Source organism: Cajanus cajan, chromosome 7, assembly GCF_000230855.2.
Source record: "Cajanus cajan strain Asha chromosome 7, NIPB_CcT2T_4, whole genome shotgun sequence".
NCBI classification, from domain to species: domain Eukaryota; kingdom Viridiplantae; phylum Streptophyta; class Magnoliopsida; order Fabales; family Fabaceae; genus Cajanus; species Cajanus cajan.
Genome location: NC_138523.1, coordinates 42,566,944 through 42,589,809, shown reverse-complemented (window position 1 = coordinate 42,589,809; position 22,866 = coordinate 42,566,944). Strand labels below are relative to the sequence as shown.

General features: G+C 31.5%; 2 protein-coding genes across 5 annotated transcripts; one reads left to right on the top strand and one right to left on the bottom strand.

Annotated features, from left to right (window-relative positions):
* The first annotated feature begins 5,133 nt into the window (after positions 1-5,133).
* On the top strand, positions 5,134-8,047 carry LOC109788308 (S-adenosylmethionine synthase 1). 4 transcript variants are annotated; one of them, XM_029269229.2, is made up of 3 exons: positions 5,145-5,216; positions 5,389-5,565; positions 6,733-8,047. In XM_029269229.2, the coding sequence occupies exon 3, from the start codon at positions 6,757-6,759 to the stop codon at positions 7,924-7,926; it is 1,170 nt and encodes a 389-aa protein (XP_029125062.1). In that variant the 5' UTR covers positions 5,145-5,216; positions 5,389-5,565; positions 6,733-6,756; the 3' UTR covers positions 7,927-8,047. The 4 variants fall into 4 exon arrangements, with proteins under 4 accessions (XP_020202589.1, XP_029125062.1, XP_082915813.1 ...); XM_083059687.1 differs by having other exon boundaries at positions 6,542-8,047; XM_020347000.3 differs by lacking the exon at positions 5,389-5,565 and having other exon boundaries at positions 5,134-5,216.
* A 384-nt stretch (positions 8,048-8,431) lies between these two features.
* Positions 8,432-13,935, bottom strand: LOC109788307 (putative receptor-like protein kinase At5g18500). The gene is made up of 9 exons (XM_083059686.1): positions 13,484-13,935; positions 12,505-13,197; positions 12,288-12,392; positions 11,909-12,031; positions 11,646-11,816; positions 11,391-11,520; positions 9,347-9,559; positions 8,882-8,991; positions 8,432-8,781 (listed from the first exon to the last, which is right to left on the bottom strand). The coding sequence occupies exons 2-9, from the start codon at positions 13,176-13,178 to the stop codon at positions 8,727-8,729; spliced, it is 1,581 nt and encodes a 526-aa protein (XP_082915812.1). The 5' UTR covers positions 13,179-13,197; positions 13,484-13,935; the 3' UTR covers positions 8,432-8,726.
* Positions 13,936-22,866: the final 8,931 nt, after the last annotated feature.

Sequence of the window (22,866 nt, the reverse complement as noted above, 5' to 3'; positions counted from 1 at the left end):
TTGTGGTCTTTGGAACCACCATGCCGGGCGCGACATCAGTCAAGCCCGGCACGATATCAGAGTTGAAACCTCTATGATTTTTACTGATAACAAGCCCGGCGCGCCTGTATCGCGCCCGGCGCGCACTCTCCTGATACCCCATATTTGTCTGTTTTCAATCATGCTTCCTTGTGTTTGTTTGTTGTGTTTAATTTTGGTCTAAGGATGTTCTTTAGCGTGGTTATAATTGCATGATCATCACGGTGTTTAATTGTTATGCTAACCATGTTCTTTCACGATTATACTCTTTCACTACTTTTGGTTACTAGGACTTTCAGGCATATACTGATTGGCCTGGGGACCAGGCTTCTAAGTTTAGGGGAGTAGTGGAGCTGCTAATGCAGATGCGGTGTAGCACCTACTGATGATGATGACCAGACCCCATAGATGGAAGCAGATGGAGCCTACCTTAGTTTACCTTTGTCTATTGCAATTTATTCTTCTGTCTTTTATTTTCAGTATTTAACTGTTTTTATATATAGTCTTTTTGATGATTACTCTGTTGGTTCTTTTTGTGAATAGTCTGCCTTAGCATGGTTTTTAATCTTGTTGATACTTGTTTTGCTTGTGGTCGATTCTGGATTATAGTTTGCTTGATGTTTATGGTGTGTGTACCTTAGACATTTTCAAGTCACATTAGATCTTTAGTTCATAACTAGTTGCATACAGGTTTCAATGTTGATCATAGAACTGAGCTGAGTTTGATAGTTTGTAGATGCATAGCCGGGTGAGGTTTGAGCCTAAACACTGATGAGTGAACTACGCTTAGGTTGCATGATAGACTTTGCTTGAGTTTCCCTGGTGGTTTGCTTATGTTATGCACTTATATGATCAAGGCATTCACATTTCCATATTTTGTTAACCATCTAAGCCAAAAAGCCATATCCACTTTCCACTTGACCCATACCTTCCTAAGCCTAAACACCATACCTTCCACTTGTCCAAAACCAAGAAAAATTAACCATAACCTTTGTCTTGGTTAAGAGAGCAAAAAATGATGACATCAAATAAGTTTGGGGGAGTTGAAGAATGAGGAAATTTGGGAAGAAGAAAGTATGTGGTCAGCCATTACTAAATAAATAAATAAAAACAAAAACAAAAACAAAAACAAAAAGCAAAACAAAAACAAAAAGGCTAATGGCTTGGACCCGGAAAAGGGCATGTGCCAAAATGTGTAATGGGGTATGGAGAGGGACATCATTATAAAATCTTATTTGCTCTCTTAAGCTATAGCACCTTCAATCCTTGAAAAACCATAAAACTGCTTATGCTTGACCCTACTTGACCCAGCATTGCCCTAATAAAGACCTTGTAATAAGTGTCTGCATTTGTTTTACCACTGGTTTCATTTGGAAACGAAGAGCAAAGTTGAATCATGTGGCGTGAGTAGTAGACTAGAGAGAAACACTCACCCTGATACACTAGTGTGCATAGAGAGAAACACCTTCCTAGTGAGGATGTATACACAGATAGTCATTACTCTTCTCAGCTCTTTGATCTCTTTTGAAACCTTTGTTTGCCCCTTGTCATGTTCTATTGCAATAATTGTGCCTGGAAATCCATCTGAGGTTCATGCTTGAGAAAAGAAAATATAAGTGAACTAGGATGTAGAAATTGACTCACTTGCATTGCTTGTTATCTGCTAGATTAATTACCTTTTGCTTGAGGACAAGCAAGGTTCTAAGTTTGGGGGAGTTGTTAAGTCTCAATTTTACCTCTTTTTGGATGAGACTTATTGAACGAATTCCACTCATCCTTTGAACCATTGCAATATAATTGTTCTCTTTTTGGTTCATTTTGTGTGCAGATATAACTAACCCAAATTTAGCTAACAATACCTTAATACACCTCATTTTCTGTGCAGGTATTGAGCTAGAGAAGTGAGGATTGAAGATTCTTAGGATTGGGAATCCAAGAGGCTAAGGAGCAGAGAAGAAATTGCGCCGGGCGCAATTTGACTCGTGTCGGGCTTGAGAAGAACAGAGTCTGGAAGCCATGGCGCCGGGCGAGAGAATACACGCGCCGGGCATGGTCGAGACAGAGAGTGCTTGAAACTCTCTGGAAGACATCGCGCCGGGCGTAAAAGGAAATTGCGTCGGGCTTACACTGAGGCAGAAAGTGCACAGAAGAGTCCGCACCGGGCGTGAAGACTTACACGCCGGGCGCGAAACCCTAATCTGATCTCCCTGGCTCGTATTTGAAGCCATTTTCGGGGGAGAAACCCTCATTCTCACATTGGGCGCCTCCAGGAGCTGCGGAAGGGATTCCCAGGGCTTGGGATCGTCCGTGTGCGGATCTTTCTTTCGGTTCTTCACTTCCTCTTCCATCTCTATTTTGTATTTGCCCTCATTGTTGTGAGTGGTTTCACCCATTTTGTGGGGTTAGATGTAACCAACGTACTCTATTGTAATCTTTACGGTTTTAATGATATTTATACATGTTGTTTTATTCTTTGTTGTGTTTGTTTCTCTTCTTAATGCTTGCTTTGGATTGATCACCCTTTGCATGATTTAAGGTTCCATGGGTATTGGAAAATAACCTTTGAAACTAGTTCTGAAACATATGTCTAGTGGTGATTGTATCTAGGGATAGAGCTTGACCCATTAGTAGTCTTAAACCCTAGCCCGTAATGTGGGTGTAGATATTGGGTACTCAAGGGATTGATATTCAATATCCGCACCTAGGCTCTTTCTCTAAGGGATTAGGTTTGAGTAAACTCTTGGGTTGACTAAGCAATGAATTCAACAAGAGATTAAGGATACATTAGTTTAACGTTTGGTGAAATCTAACCCCCACAACCTCACAATACCACAATACCATTCCTTACCTTTTCCACTCACAAAACAATATTTATTTATAACTTTCATTCCAATAGTCACAACTTTGAATTCACTGCACAAACTATGAAATTGGAATTATTCTTTAGTCACGAATAGTCAATAAATGCTTATATTACCTTCTAATCCCTGTGGATACGATATTTTTACTACTTGAACGGCCGGTATACTTGCCGTGTTTGAGACCGTTGATAGAATTAAACGAATTTACAAATATTAACAAAAGTGTTTCAACGGAAATCTCAACAGACGGCAGCGAGGTACTTGACAGTGCAGTTGGCGACGACGCGGTAGGCGTGGCAGAGGGAGGTGGCGGAGGCATCGTTGGAGAGGGGCTCGAGGAGTTCGAGGATGTGGAGGGCGATGTCAAGGAGGGAGGCATGGAGAAGGAGGGTGTGCTTGAGGTGGAGATCGGCACTAGAGAGGGAGTGAGGTTAGGGCTTTTTGGATGAGGAAATCGGGGACGGAGTCAGAATAGGCACCAAATTGATAACATATACCAAATTGATAAGTTTTTTTTTACATCGGACACCACGAGATCCGATGTAAAATTTGAAATCTACATCGGGTCTTGCTAAAATCCGACGTAGATTTCAAATTTCACGTCGAACCTCGTGATATTTGACGTAAAAAACTTGATTATAATTTTAAAAATGTCACCGTATTTTTTTTTTACGTTGGATTTTTCTTTATCCGACGAGAATACATTGACGTAAATTCCATATTTTGTAGTAGTGAATTCATGACTAATTTTATAACATTTGATCATAAAATTTGAAGAAAAAAAATTGACAAATAAAATGGAAATAATTTTTAAGTTTTTTAATGAGTTGGGTTTGGATTTTCGAGCTAATGAGAAAAACCTATGTTGAATTCTCCTTGTATAGATTCTAGCTTCTACTTCTTCCTTAAAATGCTTTATTTCTCCTCGTCATTGCAGATAGTGAATGGTGGGAATGAGCCTCACTGTGCTACTTTGGTTACAAAAGCTAGTATGGTCTAACTACTAGTACGTTAATCCTGGTAGATAATTCTACAAAAACACTTGGAATCTGTACTGTTTTAAAAATAAATTTTTTATTTTTAAAATCAATTTAAAATATTTTAAAAATAAATAGAAAACACATGTTTAATAAAGATTATAAATAAGAATAAGCTAGTATTTTAGCATATAAATGTACAGACTAAGTATTTATTAAATATAACAAAACTTTATAATAAATTATACATAATTAAATATTATATTTGATATATAAATCATTTAAAATTTTTATAAATAGATACCTTTAAATATATAAGTTATATTTTAAATTTATGATAAATAATTTATAATATAATATAATATTATTTTTTTCATTGATATTTTATTTTAAAAATATTAAAATTTAATTAATAAATAATTATAATAAATAAAATTAAATTAGATAAAAAGTTTAAAAAATCATAAAAATATTTTCATTTATGAAAAATCTTTAAAACACTCTTACGAAATATAAAGATTAATGCTTAATGTATAAAAATTGATTATTTTATTAATTATTATTAACTAATTCAATGATCCATCCAATTTTAAAAATCATTGTATGAAGTCTTAACATAAACTGCATAAATTTTAACTTAACTAACCCATTTTATGAATAAAGTGATAATTTTAATTAGATTGTAAACTTAATTCAACAATTAATCTCTTATATTTAATAAAAAAATACACGTGATTTAATAAAGTGATATTTTTAATTAGAACTATATACCTAAGTCAACAATTAAACATTTATATTTAAGTAAAAAATACATATGTACCAAAAAAAACTTGTAATAAAATATTGAATTAGACCAATTTATTAATAACCAATATATGTTTGATATTGAAATTAATTACCGGTCAAAAACGCTGGAATTTTCACAAGACATGAGGCGCTGATCTAATTAATTAACCTTACTTACAGGAGACTCAACTAATTAACAATTATTTTATCTGTAATTTTCAAAATACTTATTATTTTATTTTAAAATAAATATGATTTTTACATTTTTTTATTTCAATGTATTCATTAAGAAAAATAAGAAAATATTAATAAAACAAAAATAGTCAAATATAAATATATTTTTAAAGAATAAAATGATATATATCTTTAAATTTTTTATGTAAAGCACTACGTGATAATTATTTTAAAACAAAAAATAACGAAATTAATGAATAACACAAGTATTTTTATTATTTAAGTAATTTCATATCGGTTCTGTACTTGTGTTATGTCTATAAATGGCTACCTGAATCTTCTGCATATATAGGACTCACAAAGCATTTGTAGCGGAGACCGGTGAAACCTTGTAATTGAGGTTTGTGTCGTCACTATTCACTACTCATTTTCTTTCACTTTATTTGCATAAATTATATCTCTAAACCACAATAAGTTGTTTTATTTCATGCTTAATTGGTTATGAAAATACTCATAAATGATGAATGTTCGGTTTATTATGCTTGGTGTTATCTCATCTTCTTTGCATGCAGTTTTGCCGAACTTGATCAAACTGTTCTGGGTGAATTATTCTTAATTGGTTCCTGGAAGTGAAACTTTGTTTTGCTTGAATTAATCATCCACCTTGGACCTTGGTTATTTAGCAGCATGAGACTATGTTTTGGAGCTTATCTATATTTTGTTTAAAGGTCAACAAATAAAACAAACCGGTAAATTTCTGCATGGTTAATTGTGAATTGTTGCCATTCATCGGTCTTCGATTATATGTTGAAGTATACCATCTGATTGGATAAATTTATTGAAAAACATTTCTAACAGAACAAAATAAAAAGAGAAAATGAAATAATTTTTTTCATAAATTAAAATTAACTTAAGCATAAATTAATTTGTAGAAATTCTCTCTTATTTATCTTTTCAAAATCTCATTATTAAATTATACATAAACTAATTTTAATTAATAAAAAAATTTATTTTAATTTTTATTTATCTTTTTAAAAAATGTTTATAAAAAAATTTATCCAAATAAACTCATAGTTACGACTAAAGGTAATTTAATATAATATCATAAGCAAATATTTTCAGCAAGTTAAACAACTCTCGTGTTTCAGCAAGATATCACATACGCAAATGATCTTGATTTTTGATTTTTTATTATACTTTGGTTCTGTACATCTTTTGCCTCTTATTGGATGATAGTTATTAGTTAGTTAAGCCTTCTCTTTTATTATTGTTTTTTTTTTTTTGGGTGTGTGAAAATCTCCAATGAATTCACATTATGTGTCAAACTTTTACATTTATATTATTTAATAACTTTGTGTAAAATTCAAATTTAATCAATTTAATTGTCAAGTTATATATGATATTATCAACAAGTATTTCAAATTTTTACACAATTTAAACATTCGTTATATAGTAATAAATATTTATTTATATTTTAAATAATATATTTTATGTTTAAATGAATGAGTGCGATGAAATATTAATTAGCTTTTTATTTACATGAAATTTTATAGCAAATTATTTTATATAAACTTTCAATTCATGAGGTTAGATTGGATAAATTTATATTTGACTAAAGATTTAATAAATGATGCAAGAACAAATGTTTGATATCGATGTATATTGATCGTTTCTCTCTATATATATATATGATTTGATTCTATTCTGCGTGTTTGCATATGGCAGAAATACGGTCCCCTCTGATTGTCAACGAAATATGTTCCAAATTTGTATCATAAGCTATTCAATCCATTATTCTAAGCTTGAACATGATGTCCCCAATATTTATCTTAGCTTTATTTGAGTTAACCAGACAATTGAGCGTGAAGCATATAAATCATATATGTTCAATCCACCACTTGGTTTGCCTCTTGTAGCTTGAAACTTGAAACTTGAGAAGAATGGATACCTTCCTATTCACTTCCGAGTCGGTAAACGAGGGTCATCCCGACAAGCTATGTGATCAGATATCTGATGCAGTTCTTGATGCCTGCTTGGAGCAAGACCCTGAAAGCAAGGTTGCATGTGAGACATGCACCAAGACTAACTTGGTCATGGTATTTGGAGAGATCACTACAAAAGCCAAGGTAGACTACGAGAAGATTGTGCGCGACACGTGTCGTTCCATAGGATTTGTGTCTGATGATGTTGGCCTTGATGCTGACAACTGCAAGGTTTCGGTCTACCTTGAGCAGCAAAGCCCTGACATAGCTCAGGGAGTCCATGGCCACCTCACCAAGCGACCTGAAAACATAGGAGCTGGTGATCAGGGTCACATGTTTGGCTACGCCACAGATGAAACACCTGAGCTCATGCCTCTCAGCCATGTCCTTGCAACCAAGCTTGGTGCCAAGCTCACTGAAGTCCGCAAGAATGAGACCTGTCCTTGGCTGAGACCTGATGGAAAAACTCAAATCACTGTTGAGTATGTTAATGATCATGGTGCCATGGTCCCAGTGCGTGTCCACACTGTTCTCATATCTACTCAACATAATGAAACAGTTACCAACGATGAGATTGCTGTAGACTTGAAAGAGCATGTTATTAAGCCTGTTATTCCTGACAAGTACTTGGATGAGAAGACTATTTTCCATCTCAATCCATCTGGTCGTTTTGTGATTGGTGGCCCTCATGGGGATGCAGGTCTCACAGGGCGTAAAATCATTGTTGACACATATGGTGGTTGGGGAGCTCATGGAGGTGGTGCTTTCTCTGGGAAGGACCCTACCAAGGTGGATAGGAGTGGAGCCTATATTGCTAGACAGGCTGCCAAGAGTATTGTGGCCAATGGACTTGCTAGAAGGTGCAATGTGCAAATATCATATGCAATTGGTGTTCCTGAGCCATTGTCTGTGTTTGTTGACACTTTTGGCACCGGAAATATTCCTGACAAAGACATTTTGAAGCTTGTGAAGGACAACTTTGATTTCAGGCCAGGAATGATTTCCATTAATTTGGACCTGAAGAGGGGTGGAAATGGCAGGTTCTTAAAAACTGCTGCGTATGGCCACTTTGGAAGAGATGACCCTGACTTCACATGGGAGGTAGTGAAGCCTCTTAAGAGGGAATAAAAAAGCTGTTTGCGATGAAAATAATAATGTTTTCAATCTTCATAACCAAGATCATAATGAAAATAATAATGTATCTCTTCTTTTAAAAAATAAAAATAAAATATTCTACCCTTTCTGTCCATCTCCAATGTTTGTTAGGTCTTTCTCACATGAAAAAACATATATTTGAGTTTATAATAGCTCCATAGCAGCATCAATGTTTGAGAATATATTCAATATGATCGCTATCCATTATGTTTGCTCTAAAATTGAAAGAGGGCAAAATAACGGTGATTGTATATTCACAGTTACTTTACTTATACACGATACACATATGCTCCATTAAATGATGTGAAAACTAAATGATATATTACTTACCTCCGTTTTTTTTTTTTTTAAATATAAAAAACAAGTTAAATATATTAAATGATAGTGTATTTAACTATATAATATACACTATAATTTGCTTCTTATAAAAAGGACCGAAAGGAGTAATGTAATACACTCAAAAAAGGGACTATAAGAATCGGGAAATTTGTAACTATTATTGTAAAAGGAATGAAATACAAATAACATGTAACGGGATCTAAGCAAGTCTTGACTCTTGAGAAAGGTACAATCATACTGTTTATTTTACTTTCCCCAGTGACAAGGCCAGCAGATTTATCAAATGAATCTAGGAAAGCTGTCAAATTCTGTACACACCCCCAATATTTAGGGTTCTCATAAATAACATCCACCTTCATACACAAACAATATATATCCTTCTAGAACAAATACCTATCCTTCTACACCAAAAGAAAGGAAACCACAAAATAATATTATCCCCTGCTGAACCCTTCTGCCATGCCCATCTTGGTTGGCAAATCCAGGAATCTAACAAGATAAAAATATTATTAAAAAAAAATCACTCACTTTATACACCCCCACTGATCCTAAAAAAGAATCTCATTCTTTTGGTCATGCCTGCTGTTACCTTCCACTTTCTGATCTAGAACCCTGAATGTCACTGCCATCCGTGTCAGAACAATCCTTCTGGGATTCAATTTCTGAGTTAACCTCACGATTTCTTCGATGCCTACGGTCCTGATCATCCAGACAATGAAATAAATCAAAGATCAGTCTAAAATCATTCAGTAAAACTAATCATCCCTTAGGCATGGGAATATGTATGGTAAGGAAATGAAGGGTTGATGCAGGCCAAATGAAAACAGACAAAGGCCAATAAGTTCATTTCGAGAAAAAGATACACTGAAAATGGATCAGTAAAATGAGCTGAGTGATCAACATCCTAAGTAGGGCCAACTAGGTCGATTAAGATTAGTTGAGGCGAAAATGGCTTTTGAATATCAAGGGCAATGTAAAGAATTAAAGAAAACAATGCTTTTGAGATAAAAGATCATGTTAATGGTGATTGATGAGAAAGTAGAAAAATACAAACCTCTCTTGGTACAGGGTACTCCTCTGACTCAAGCATGCGCACAACTTGACCCATCTTGGGTCTTTTCTCTGAATCTGGATCTACACATCTCAAAGCAGTTAAGAGGGCCCGTTTCAAAGCTCTGGTAGATGGCCTCACCTCAATGTTTGGGTCCACTACTTCTTCTGATCGCCTGTTTCCAACCATCATCTTCAGCCAATCAACCATATTAACCTGAGGGCATTGTAATTCAATATAAATGTCAAAATTCCTTCATCAGGATTTCACAGCATGAAATCTTAGTCATTATAATTATTTAATTTTTTATAAAAAATATTATAAACTTGTGTTTAATTGTATGGATGGATCATGTTCCAATTCGGTTGTGCGTAAAAACTCTTCAAATTAGTGATAAACTAGAAGTGATATTTAGTCATTGACCCAATGAAATGAAAAATACTCGTGGTGGGACAAAAAATAATAGTGTGGTTGGATAAAATAAAAGCACTTTACTCTCGCATGTTAAATTCCAATAGAGAGAATCCATTCCCTAAATCAATTGATATAACTATAACAAACTGTGATTTAGAAATAAGCAACTGGGAAGTACAGAAAGAACATCTAAAACTTTTATTGTCAAAAATCAAGCACAAGATCCTCAAGTGGGATATCCACTGAAATAAGATAATAACTAAACAAGAAATAAACTGGGATAGCAATATCCCCATCTGAACAAACTATAAATCCCTAGCTGATAATGTTACAACCCATAATTAAACCCCTAATTAACTTTTAAATATCTATTTCCCAAATGGAAGCCCTAAATAATCAAGTCATCAAAATTCTGCATCATAGTTGTAATCTATATTACAGCAGCAAAAAGAAATGAGAACAAAAAGAATAATGAATGAGAAATATAGAACTGATTCATCAATATTACACAAGTTAGGTCCAGGTTTGCCAAGATTGCGAGTTCAAGTGTAAACAAGTAATGAGGACAGCTGACATCAAAAAGGTTAAATTAATTTGAAGGTTCCTGAGCATAGATCCTTGTAGTTTAAAACTATGAATTGGTGATATGATTGTTTCAAAAATATATATATTGGGTCCATAAAGGGATCTAACAATAAACTAGATTTAGGCACTCCGTTGAAAAGGTTTTTGAAATTAAATTTTGAAATCATGGGGACTACTTACTTAAACAGCCCAAATAACTATAGGTTGAGCATCCACAAATAATTATTGCAGGTGCCAAGCTGAAGTTCAAATATTGCACAGCTAAAATGAATGCGATCAAGGACGCCAACTTTATATCCTAAATTTTAGCTAACTATGTATGATGTTAGAACATTTTAAGTCTAGGGAATATCAGTTATAAAGGGCAGGGTAACAAGTTTGTTAGATAGAACTGAAGGGGTCCTTTGTCGTAATAATAGTTGCAATAGAAAACATTACTAGCATTGTTGAGAATGTTCAAATTTTTCACTGGTTGAGGGGATAGCTTACAAGGTGAAGATTAACTCCTCTAGCTTTTTCAACTAGTCACTGGGTTTTCCATCATAATGACCCATGATTTGCTTTAGTTATAGTATTGGATAAAATAATTAGAGATATTACATAGATTATTTATGCATCGGACCACCAAAACAGACCAGTACAAGATATACTATATGGTCAATTTAGAACCAAGCAGGTAAAATAGGTCCATTTAAATGTGTCTAGCTGGAAGCATTAGGAATTGGGACAATTTTATCCTTAAGTTGACTACAACAAGGTAGGAGAAATACAAGCAATATACTCATTGATGTTCTATTATTGGGTAAGGTACACATGAGAATTTGCCCAATAATAAAGAAAGTGTTAAAAATGAGTCATAGAGTATGTTGCTAACATTTTTCAATAAGGTACTAAGGTAGTAATATTACTTGTCTAAAAACATGTTGAGATAAGAGACCTCAAAACAATAAGCCAAGTGCAAAGCTAATGCTTCTTGATTTTTCAGTGAATTGTTAACAAGAACACAGACATCAAAATAGATTTTCTCCCAACATAAAAATTTACTCACTTCCTGTGATGGACGACCATGGTCAACTGGATCCCTTCCAGTAATTGCTTCCAATAACACAACACCGAAGCTATAAACATCACTTTTTTCATTTAGAAGACCAGTATTTGCATATTCAGGAGCCACATATCTGTCAATTTTATGGAGCAAGAAAGAAGAATAAATATAAGGATCCAACTCATCAAAGTTCCTCATAACAATATTGAGCATGGAAAAAGAACATAGCTCTAAAGGGAAGAGTACGAAAATACAGACCCAAAGGTTCCCATAACTCGCGTTGCAACATAACTCTTCCCAGCACCCAGTAACTTGGCCAGGCCAAAATCAGAAACCTTGGCATTAAATTCATCATCAATTAATATGTTGCTTGACTTGATATCTCGGTGTACCACTTTTGGCTCAATCGCTTCATGCAAATATGCAAGCCTGAAACAAGTATATTACTTCAAATTAGGACTAAGATAACCCAAAGATTGAGAACTACGAAAGCCAGAAGAAGCATAGGCACAGCAACTCACGCTTTAGCTGTGCCAAGGAGAATCTTGATACGTGCTTCCCAGGTAAGATATCCATGATGTCTCATAGCTCCATGAAGCCATTGCTCTAAGTTCCCATTATTGACATACTCATAGACTAACATCCTGAAAATATGCCCAATATAGGAGAAATATAATGAAGACAACAAACTTAAACCATTGTCATTTACCAAAAAAAAAATTGTCTGTTAAACTTTAGACTGACCTCACCACCAGGTAGTAGGTTAGTGAATATGCAAATCATGCAAGAATTTTTAAGATTATAATGATTCTAGCAATCATAATTCAATTCATCTAATGAAGTTGTTGAGAATTGAGATTATATATGTTGAGACTGTAATGTAATTGACAAGTAGGATACCTGTGAGTCCACTCCATGCAGTACCCCAACAGACGAACCAGATTTTTATGCCGCACATGACCAATAGCTTCAACTTCCACTCTAAATTCTTTTTCAGCTTGACCACTAAAGAAAAGGGACAAAAAGAAAACTATTCAAAGTTTGGCAGAAGTAAGAGGAATAGAAGCAAACCAATTAAAATAAAATTCAAAGGCTTAGACATTGCACTAGAACTCACATGTTATTGAGTATCTTTTTAACTGCGACTGGAGTCCCATTGATCAACTGTCCCCGGTAAACAACTCCATACCCACCCTCACCAATTACATTTTCTTTTGAAAAACGGTTTGTAGCATGTTCAAGATCTCTCAGTGTAAACCAGTGACCCCAACCCAAATGAGAGAATTCTGGAAGGCCAGAGAGAGGTGAAGGAGCTGTTAAAGGGTATGAAGAAGAGGGATTGTACGTTCCAACTGTGCCAGAGCTAATTTCTTCCCCTGATTGTGACCCTCCTCCATCTTTCTCCAAGCCATGAAACGAACCCGAATAACTGCCACTATCCCCATGCTTCATCATCCCTACGCCTAAATGAAGCATAACTTTGTCTGATTCTTTGTCACTGGATTTATCATGAATTGTAAGAAGTATTCCTTCCCGAGGAACAAATTCATTTGCCGGCATTCGCTCAACCCGCACTTCCTTGATTTCCTTTGAGACCGTAGGTATATGAGTATGACTAACAGGAATCTCGTCCCTGGCTTTTACAGGTTTCTTCCTTGAAGTAAGGCAAAATGAGAGCACACAAAGGATGACAATAATAAACAATCCAACCCCAATTCCAATTATTTCCCAAACCATAAGACCAAAAACAGAAGTTGTTTTGGACAATTTAGCTTCAAGATCAGCACCCATCTCCTGGAACCCCTGATACCTACAATATATATGCAAGAAAAAAGAGAGATAAGCTTGCATTACAACCTAAAAAATCACATTAATATTCATTGTCTATTCCTTATGTAATTGACACTAAGGAATATGAACAAGTAACAGAAGACAGTCCGTTACGACTAGACAATGAAGCAAAAGATAAATAGAATATTCAACACACTATAAAGCATTAACTCTTGAAAACACACAAACATTCCCAACACGGAGAAGAAAAAGACATGAACATGTGAAGAACCCTAAATACAGAGGCACAGACTTGAAAGTATTACCTATCTACACGGAACGAGATTCACAACGAAAACACAGCCCAACGAAACCCAGATTGTTACATCTCAAGCAAGGGACACCAAACCCCAAAAGGCCAGATCTTTAACTAAGGGGAAAGCAAAAAAAATAAAAAAAAAATAATGTGGAACACTGAGAACCCAGTTCTCAAAAATAGATAAAAATTGAAAATGTGTTTGTTGTGATGAGAAAGGAAGTAGTGGGGTGGGGATGATAAGAAGAAAGGGTGGAGTTAGGTTATAGTATGTGTGAGAAGGATAAATCCAAAGTTGAAGTGCATTAAAAGAGAGAAGCGTGCAATGCAATTTGTGACTGCGGTGTATCTCTTCTCTCGGAGATTCCGCATGAATCCGTTATGAAGATTAGATTTATAATTCTAATAATATCAGAAATTGATTTCACCCTTTCTATCTTCAGTTTTCATTTGACTTGATGGACTCTGCTGCATCAGCATTCAGCATAACATAACAGCTACTACTACTTACTCTCCACTCTTAACTGCCCCAACATTTTTGTTGTCTAAATGAAAATATTGCATGTTATTATTATTACACTCTTATTATTTGTCTTTTAAATGACATTTATGGAGATTATTAACACGCATTTAAAGTGAAATAATGTATAAAAAGTTATTTAATATAATTATAATTTATAATAAAAAAATTTAAAATATTGTAATTATAATAAATTATTTCTTATTATATGAATTATATTTATATTTATGATAAATAATTTATATTGTGATAATACTTTTTAAAACAGTTATTTTAATTTATATACAATTATTATTATTATATATTAATTATTTTCTAAAGAAAAACTTAATTAATGTTATTTTTTTAATTTAATAAGCAGATAATAGAGTAAGATTCTCATTGGAGTAGTTTTGATGTTATGTTAACCAACTTTTTAAATTTTGGTAAATTTTGTAAATGAGTTTTATATATATAAAAAACTAAATAGTAGTATTATCATAACATCATATTGTTATACCATTACTAGTAATATTTTTTATTATTAACAATTTTATGAATAAAAGAAAGAAAGAAATGATGAATGTATGTGATTAACGGGTAGTTTTTTTTCTTTTGTATGTGAGAATCGAATTTTGTAGAGATTTATAACAATCACGTATTTTACCTGATGGTTAAAATATTATTAAATTTATTTCTTTTATTAAATAATCAATTTTATCTTTAATTAATTATTGAGTTTGTGAATATCTTCATGGATTTTATAAGGTTCTTATAGTATTTGTGGTTAGGTACGAGAATAAATCAAACATCCTATTGTCTGTTTTTATCTGATTATTAAATAAGTTAAACCAATATGTGTATAAAAGTCTATTCAATTATTATTATTAATCAAATTTTATATAACATAAAAAAATTATATATTAAAGGTTGAAATCATTGACTTATTTATATAAAATTTTAGATATATTAACTAATTTAACTTAAAAAAAGTCTCATTTTAAAAATATAATTAAAAATTAGATTTTCAAATAAATCTTTAGGGAAAACTCAACTTTTAAAATAAAAATAATAATTTTTTCTATTTTTTAAAATAGAAAAAATTAGGTCAAATTAAATTTAATTATTATGCTATATGGATAAAGTTTTATGTTTAAATACTAGATGAATAAATTTTTTATACTTTTCTTAGGCATTTTCTTAATCTAAAACTTTTAACTAAAATGACAGTTACATCACTCAACTTAAATTTTCTATATATAATAATAATTGAATCAAAGTTTATGAGTAATTAAAAAAAATTAGTATAATATATGATATAAGACTATGAATCTAGAGAAATATTTGGGATTACTTCTCCTTTTGAACGTATGAAAAGTCTTATTATAAGGATAAAATTACATCGAAGTTGGCAAGACGAAAAAAATAATTTATTGAGTTGAGCTAGGAGAATCACTCTTACTAATTATGTGTTGTCTCTACTTACATGATGGAGAATCTATGGTTGCCTAAAGGAATCTATGCCAAGATAAATTCTTACATTTGTGGTTTCATTTGGGAAAGGGGGTCCTCACTACCACTAGGTTAATTGGGATAAAATCACAATACCTAAGAGTAAGGTTGGTCTTGCTATTCATTGTACTTGGGATGTCAATGTGTCCTTATTGGAGAAAAAGTTTGGAGTATTATTAAGGAACCTGACAAACTTTGGGTCCAACTGTTGTTCCACAAATATCTCATAACAACCCCCTATTATATATGGAAGTTTTCTCCACCCATGCCAACTCCTATACTTGGTTTTTCATATTGAATGTGTTAGAGTTAAGCCTAACTTTAGAGTACAAGTTAGGAAAAGGGATGTTTCCTTATGTTATGACTCCTTTTTTGGACGAGGGACCTATCAAGGATATTGTGAACTTTGTGCACATATTTGATTTTGATTTACACATAAATGACATTTCAATTAATGGAGTTTGGAAGTGGGATCTTCTATACACTTCAATCCCATCTAATGTTAGGGCATTGCTTATGAATATTATCCTTTATGTTGATACTTGTGACATATACATATGGAGACCAGCTAGTAATGGTAATTACACTACTCATTTTGCTTATAGATGGATATCTAAAGAGTCCAACAATAAATCGCAAACCTAGTGAATTGGAACTAGATTTAGAAAAGTCACCTACTAGAAAATATTAAACAATTTTTATGGATTGCCATCATGATAATCTCCTAACTAATTTTTTTCATGTTCCATGACATGTTTCTTCAAATCTCTTTTATTGCAAGTGTGGTGCTTATGAGGAGAATTTGTTACATGTTCTACAAGTTTGTAACCTCTCACAAAGGGTTTGGAGACAACTCAACCTTGCCAACAACAATGACTTCCACTTATTATATGTCCAACATTGGTTTCTGTCCTAGTTTTAATGCCCTTTGGGTTTCCTTTTTGTATGCGCTTCTTGACAATTATGGAAGGATTAGAATGAGGTTGTTTTTGATGATAAAGATTGTCTTTTATGGTCCACCTTCAACAACATATGCGACCTTCATAATTCTATTGATCTTTCCATCTTGAAGTTTGACATTACTACTCATCAAATCAAAGAACATCTCTTGATCCCCTCTTCTTGTAGTGATAGTCAAACTCAATGTTAATGACAATTGTTGGGGGCAACTTGGGACCTTTTGGGTTTGGCTGTATTGTTTGTGACTCTATGGGTCCCTTAGCTTGTTAGGTTCTTAGGGTATTGTGGCTACACTAATAATATTTATGCGGAACTTCATGCCATCCACAAAGGCTTGGAGTTGACTTGGAACATAAGTTATGATAGTGTTGTTTGTGAGTCAAATTCACTTGGGACTATTAATTTGACTCTTGATAAAAATGTTATTTTTCATCTAATTATAATCATCAACAACAACTTCATTAGATCCTTTAGAACCTAACAATGACAAATATCTTTCCACCATATACATCGAGAGGCCAACAGGTGTACAAACTCTTTAGCTCCTTATGACTCATCTATAACCAATTTAGTTGTTTGATAGAATAATCCTTCTCTCATTAGTTCTTTTGTATTAGTTAATGTCACAAAAATTTATTTTCTCAGAGTTTAACTGCATTTTTCTTTTTTTCTTTTCACTTTTTTCCAAATAAAGAAATCTGAGTTTTATGCGTATATAACTCTATCTAAAATTGAGTGTATAAAAATAAATAATAAAATGTTTTATTTATAATATATTTAAATTTTCAAATATTAAAATAAGATAAAACGAATAAGAGAGAGACAATTATATATAAACATAATATACAACTTATTTTATAATGTTAGTTCATTTTGAAAGATATAATGTTATTTATACATATATTTTCGGTACATAAATTGTTGTGAAAATACGGAGAAATAAGAACTTATAGTTGCTTGTGTTAATTAGTTGGCCACTCACAAGGCCATAACTTATCCTTTTTATCCTCCAAGCTCGTCTCTTTCACAGGTCATTCTCATGACTAACCATACTTTTCAATTCAATGCCCAACTTTTAATAATTAGTTGCATTTTAAGCGAAAATTACGTGAAAAAGAGTATAATAAATAGTGTATGAAAATAACACTTGGCTAACAATGCAATATCTGACAAATGAAGCCACAATCATTTTCAAGAAAAGGAAATGAATAAAAAATGAAAGAAAGGAATAATTATATGATGTTATCGTAAATGTGATACATGAACAGGAGAAAAAGAAATGCTTGCTGGCAATTTGGAATTATTGGTCGATCTCATCTCCAACATCTCATATCAGTTCCATATATAATGTTTCTCTGGACCCACGTTTTTGGACTCCAATATCCACCCATTCTTTTCAAATGCTGAACTTGCAGGTTTATTCAATCAATTTCGTCAAGCTTAGTGGTTTCATGTTATTAGACCCCATAAATTCTAATCAACACGGGGGGTTGGCTGCTTTTAATTATAATGACACCTCTTTTAAGTTATAAATGATTGTTTTAAAAAAATATTCAAACAGGGGCTTCAAGTGAGTCAACTTAGTTGATCAACTTACTCCACCCCACCTTCAACCTATCAAATTGATAGAATAGATGAAATAGATTGGTAGATTAAACTATTTTAATTAATCCTACCATGTTTTGGTAGATTAACCAAACAGGTTAAATCCACTTTATTAGTCATATAACTATTTAACAAGCTATTTTCAAGTTTTATAGTAAAAAATCTTTTTGTATCTATCAATATTAATCATTGATGAATTGATTTGAGTTTGTTTGTGATAAAAATTATTTCTAAATAAAAAAGATTTTATAAAAAGATATAGCATTACTCTTTCAAGTTCATGAAGAGAGAGATCAAGTGAATGAATAAAATCAACCAAAAATTGAAACACATTAAACTATAATTTTGTGTGTGTGAAGTATAACTATAAAAACAATCGTGCAAGAAAGTTAAAAACAAGACAATATACATCTATCAATTATTAACATTAGAATAAGACTAGTAAAAAAAATAATGTTGCTTAACCCAAATAATACTTAAAAAAAAAAACATGAAGGAGAAACCCTACCATATTAAATTGAAATATATAATGACCAATCTCAAGCAAATTATAAAATCTAATAATCATATGCAACAACCATTTATATTGTATGAATATGAAATTGGGAGATCCTAAACGGATTAGTTACATATTTATTTTATACTTTACCATGCGAAAAATCAAATCTGGAGCCCTTTACGTTAAAACGAGGCGACTTGAATGGTCTAAATATTTTCACTTCAAATTTTGATTGATATGATATCATCCTATTTGTATTAACAAATTTAGACTAAACTAAGCCAATTCACTCCAGAATCATAAAGGGAAAAAATGCAAATTATCCATAAAAGACCAAAACAAAATGCATTTGATTTTGATTAGGGAAACGATGTTTGGGGTTAAAACAACATTATACAAAGTAGCTAGAGGGTTATAATCATAGCAATAAATTAATATTAATTAATGATACATCTTTGAGATTGTCATGAGCCAAGATAAGATAGGTTAAACCTGCAATCCAAATTTCACAAATTATAATAATCGTTAACCATCCAAGTCATTGACACTTATAACTTATCGGTCCTAATAGTGAAAATTATTTTGGAGTTTCGTGAATGGATACTCTTACTTGTAAAAGTATGATGGCTAATATGTATGATTATTTTTTAGTTTAATTTATTTTGAAATAAATATATATATATATATATATATATATATATATATATATATATATATACTGAATTAAGAATATCAATATATTAGAGGAATGTATTGATATTAATGTTTTTAGCATCTCAAAATAGAGAAATGATATTTTCTAATTTCTTAAATTTAAATAATTTTTTAAAAATATGTTTACTTGTGTTTTTATTAAGTTAATTTAGTTCTTTATGATTACTTCTGTTTTTAGCATCTCAAAATAGAGAAATGATATTTTATTTTTTTTTATATATGTAAAATAATAATAATAAATTGAGATGAAATATTAATGATAATAATAATAAATAATTTTCATTTATTACTTTTATATTAAATATTTTTAATCTTCTTCTCACTTTCCTTCTACTTTCCTCCTATTAAACAATCTCAATCTCCACTCGCTTCTTTATTTTCCTTTTCTTCTCTTTTCCTCTCTCTATTTTTTTTCTACCATACTTCTAAAAAACAAAAATTAGACAAACAGGCCTAAGATTTCTATACTTAGATAATAATTACTTAAAATTAAAATTTCCATTTGAAAATGTTGCAATTATTTATAAAATAACATCACGTAATTTTTATAACCAAATAATTTAACATGTTATTCAAGATGGACAAATATGAACAATAAGAGATATCTCATGTCGTTTAATCAAATGATCAAGATTTGAATCCTAACTCTTGAAAATGCAGAAAATTCAAGTTAGAAGGGATGTCAATCTATTTGGTGTTTGTTAAACCTTCAAAGAAATTTATCCTCATGTTTGACAAAAAAAATATCCTTTAATAATAAATAAATAAAAAATAAACACAACATACAACACTTGAATTATAGTGTATGATGAAACTTCCAAATATAAATATACATTTAAAAAAGTGCAGGCAGATAATTTCTCAAAAAAACCATTGTAGCATTGAACTTTTTTTATGAAAAACAATTTTTTTAAAATAAAAATCAATAATAACGGTAAGAATTGAAACAACTTTTTATTATACAAAATCAATGATAATGGACGTTTTATGTGGACTTTTGAAGCAAGTAATGAGATGAAACAGATACCTTAACTTATTCATGTTGGTATTGTTACATAGTTGATCAGTGTCATAAATTACTATAAACATCTTAGATACATATTTTTCTGATCAGTTATATTATATGATATAAATTACTTTGTAGGATTCTATACAGAAATTTTACTTAAATAGTGTGAAATTGTGAATATATTGTGAGTCTAGATCAGCAAGTTAAATTCTTTAGAGATTTCTACCGATGAAAAAAATCATACAATAATGTAATATTTTCTGAGGTTTTATGTGTGAAATTAATTGATCGTGAAATTTAAATTTGTGATGTAAGAATTGTTATACATAAATAATCTCACTATTATATATTAATGAGGTCAAAACATTTAATATCTCTATATTTTATATAAAAATTTAAAAATTAAGTAAAAAATTGAGCTTAAATAATCAAATGGATGACTAATAATTTGAAATTTTGAATAATTATAAGTGATTAATTTATTTGAGTCGTTAAAAATAAAAATAACTTTTAATATTATTTTTATTATTTAAAGATTGAATGACAAATTTGTCTGAAAAAGGTGGAGATCAAAAACTGTTATAAATCAATTTATCCCTTTTATATATAGGAGTAATTTTTTGTGGTACATTTATTATTATTATTATTATTATTATTATTATTATACAAGTTTAAAGAATATATTTAATTCATTATATATTACATTTAATCTTTAAATAGTATTTTACATATGTAGTTATTTCAAAATAAAATACCCATATATTTCACATCTACTAGCTAGTTTAACGAAAAAGAGGCTATACTATTTTAATGCTAAAAATTTATAGCAATGATCTTGGAAAATCTTAGGATATCAATTCATCAATCATCATCTTTAAGCTATATACACATACTATTCAAATAAGGTCGGTGGATTAATCATTAAATGGGCTTAGCATTTAAGGCCCATTCTGTTAGGGGCTTTGAGATTGAGATTTTTGGGCCCTCTAATTACCAATGTTTTAGCATCCTTTCTGTGATAGCTCAGTCGTGAGAATTGGTGGGACACAAAAATCCACAACCCCTACCACTCTTTCTATTGAAATCCGTTTTAATGGTTATGCTGACAAATATTGACTACAAAATTGACAACTTTATAAGATTCGAAAATTTCATGAGCTAGGTTCTCACAAAGTGACTTAAAAAATGAATAAAGGTTGTTATGGGAAATGAGTTTTAAGAGAATACAAATTTGGTTGATACGAGAATTTACTTGAACTTGAATAATAACTAATTGCAATAAAATGAATTTTCAAATCATTTTCACAGGAATTTTCAAATATTGAATAGAAAATAGTTTGGTAAGAAGTGGGAGAAAGATCTTCAAAGTTCAAGCTTTAATTCCTAGATCTTTTTGTTCTTAACTCTTGAAAAGATGTTTTTGTTTGAGCCAATCTCCTCAGTGGAGAGGATCACTAGACTTTATTTAAAGCCTTAATGGGATCTAAGTGAGAAGTTCCCATCACAGGTGGCCCTTCCAAGCTTGGCTTGCTTGCATGTCATATATGCAAAGCTCAAGGTCCAAGCCATAACCAAAGATAACACCAAAACAATGCATAGATGTTATTCACTAACCAAAATACCTTGAGTCTCCAACATCCACACTTAGCTTCCCAAGAACAACCATGTTTCCTGTCTCTACCAAGTGTACACATGCAATTGACCCAATTTCGCAAGTTGTAATATTTTTATGCTTTTCTTTATATAAGTTCATAATATTTTATTAATAACAAGATCGATAGGCAAATTTTTTTCTTTTTTGTTGTTTAGAATTACAACATCATTGGAAGCCATGGGATAAAGGTTTGAAAGTGTTAATCAAGAAATAAAAGATAAGTATGATGGAGAAAGCAAAGGACACATTTTGGTGTCAATTTAGTTCTTATGACATGGAGGCCACATAACATAAGCATGTTTAACTGATAAAGAGAATAAATTAATTAACATTTTACAAATTTAGGAATTAATTTAAAATTTCATTTATATTAGAAAGTAAATTAACGTTTCTCTCTACAATTTTAAGAACCAACTTCTATATTTACTCTACTTTTAGTAAATAAAAATGATGCAAGTGAAATCACATAAATAACTAAGGAATTGTCTCTAACCTATTCATGCTCCTAAATAATGTCAAGGAGTTTACAATGTAAAGTCAACATTCATTATGTTTGTCATAAGGGCAAGTACATCTTCAATATTAACGATATAGATATAGATATCATTAAGGTCTTAGTTATCAACAAAAGAAGAACTCCCCTGAAGATTAATCATTAGTTTTAAATCCTTGTCATTCAAAATTGTAATGAGAGTCATGTTATTTCCAAGAATGAGATACTTGATAGACACACTATCAACTCTAATATTAAACATTTCTATCACTTCCACCTTGAACTCATCTAAATTCATTTAATTATCAATGAGAATAACCCACCTTTATATGACAAATAACCATTTATCTCGGTTACAAACTTGTCACTAGATTGACATATTACAATTATCTTCATGTAGCTATGATCTAACGCAACACAACGTATCATTAAAATCTCAAATGAAAAA

Excerpts from the sequence above, each read along its gene's own strand:
- LOC109788308 (XM_020347000.3), top strand. The coding sequence starts at position 6,757 with ATGGATACCTTCCTATTCACTTCCGAGTCGGTAAACGAGGGTCATCCC.
- LOC109788307 (XM_083059686.1), bottom strand. The coding sequence starts at position 13,178 with ATGGGTGCTGATCTTGAAGCTAAATTGTCCAAAACAACTTCTGTTTTT. Across the intron at positions 12,393-12,504 it reads AAAAAGATACTCAATAACAT|TGGTCAAGCTGAAAAAGAAT; the intron begins GTGAGTTCTAGT and ends CCTTTTCTTTAG. Across the intron at positions 11,521-11,645 it reads CGAGTTATGGGAACCTTTGG|ATATGTGGCTCCTGAATATG; the intron begins GTCTGTATTTTC and ends TAAAATTGACAG.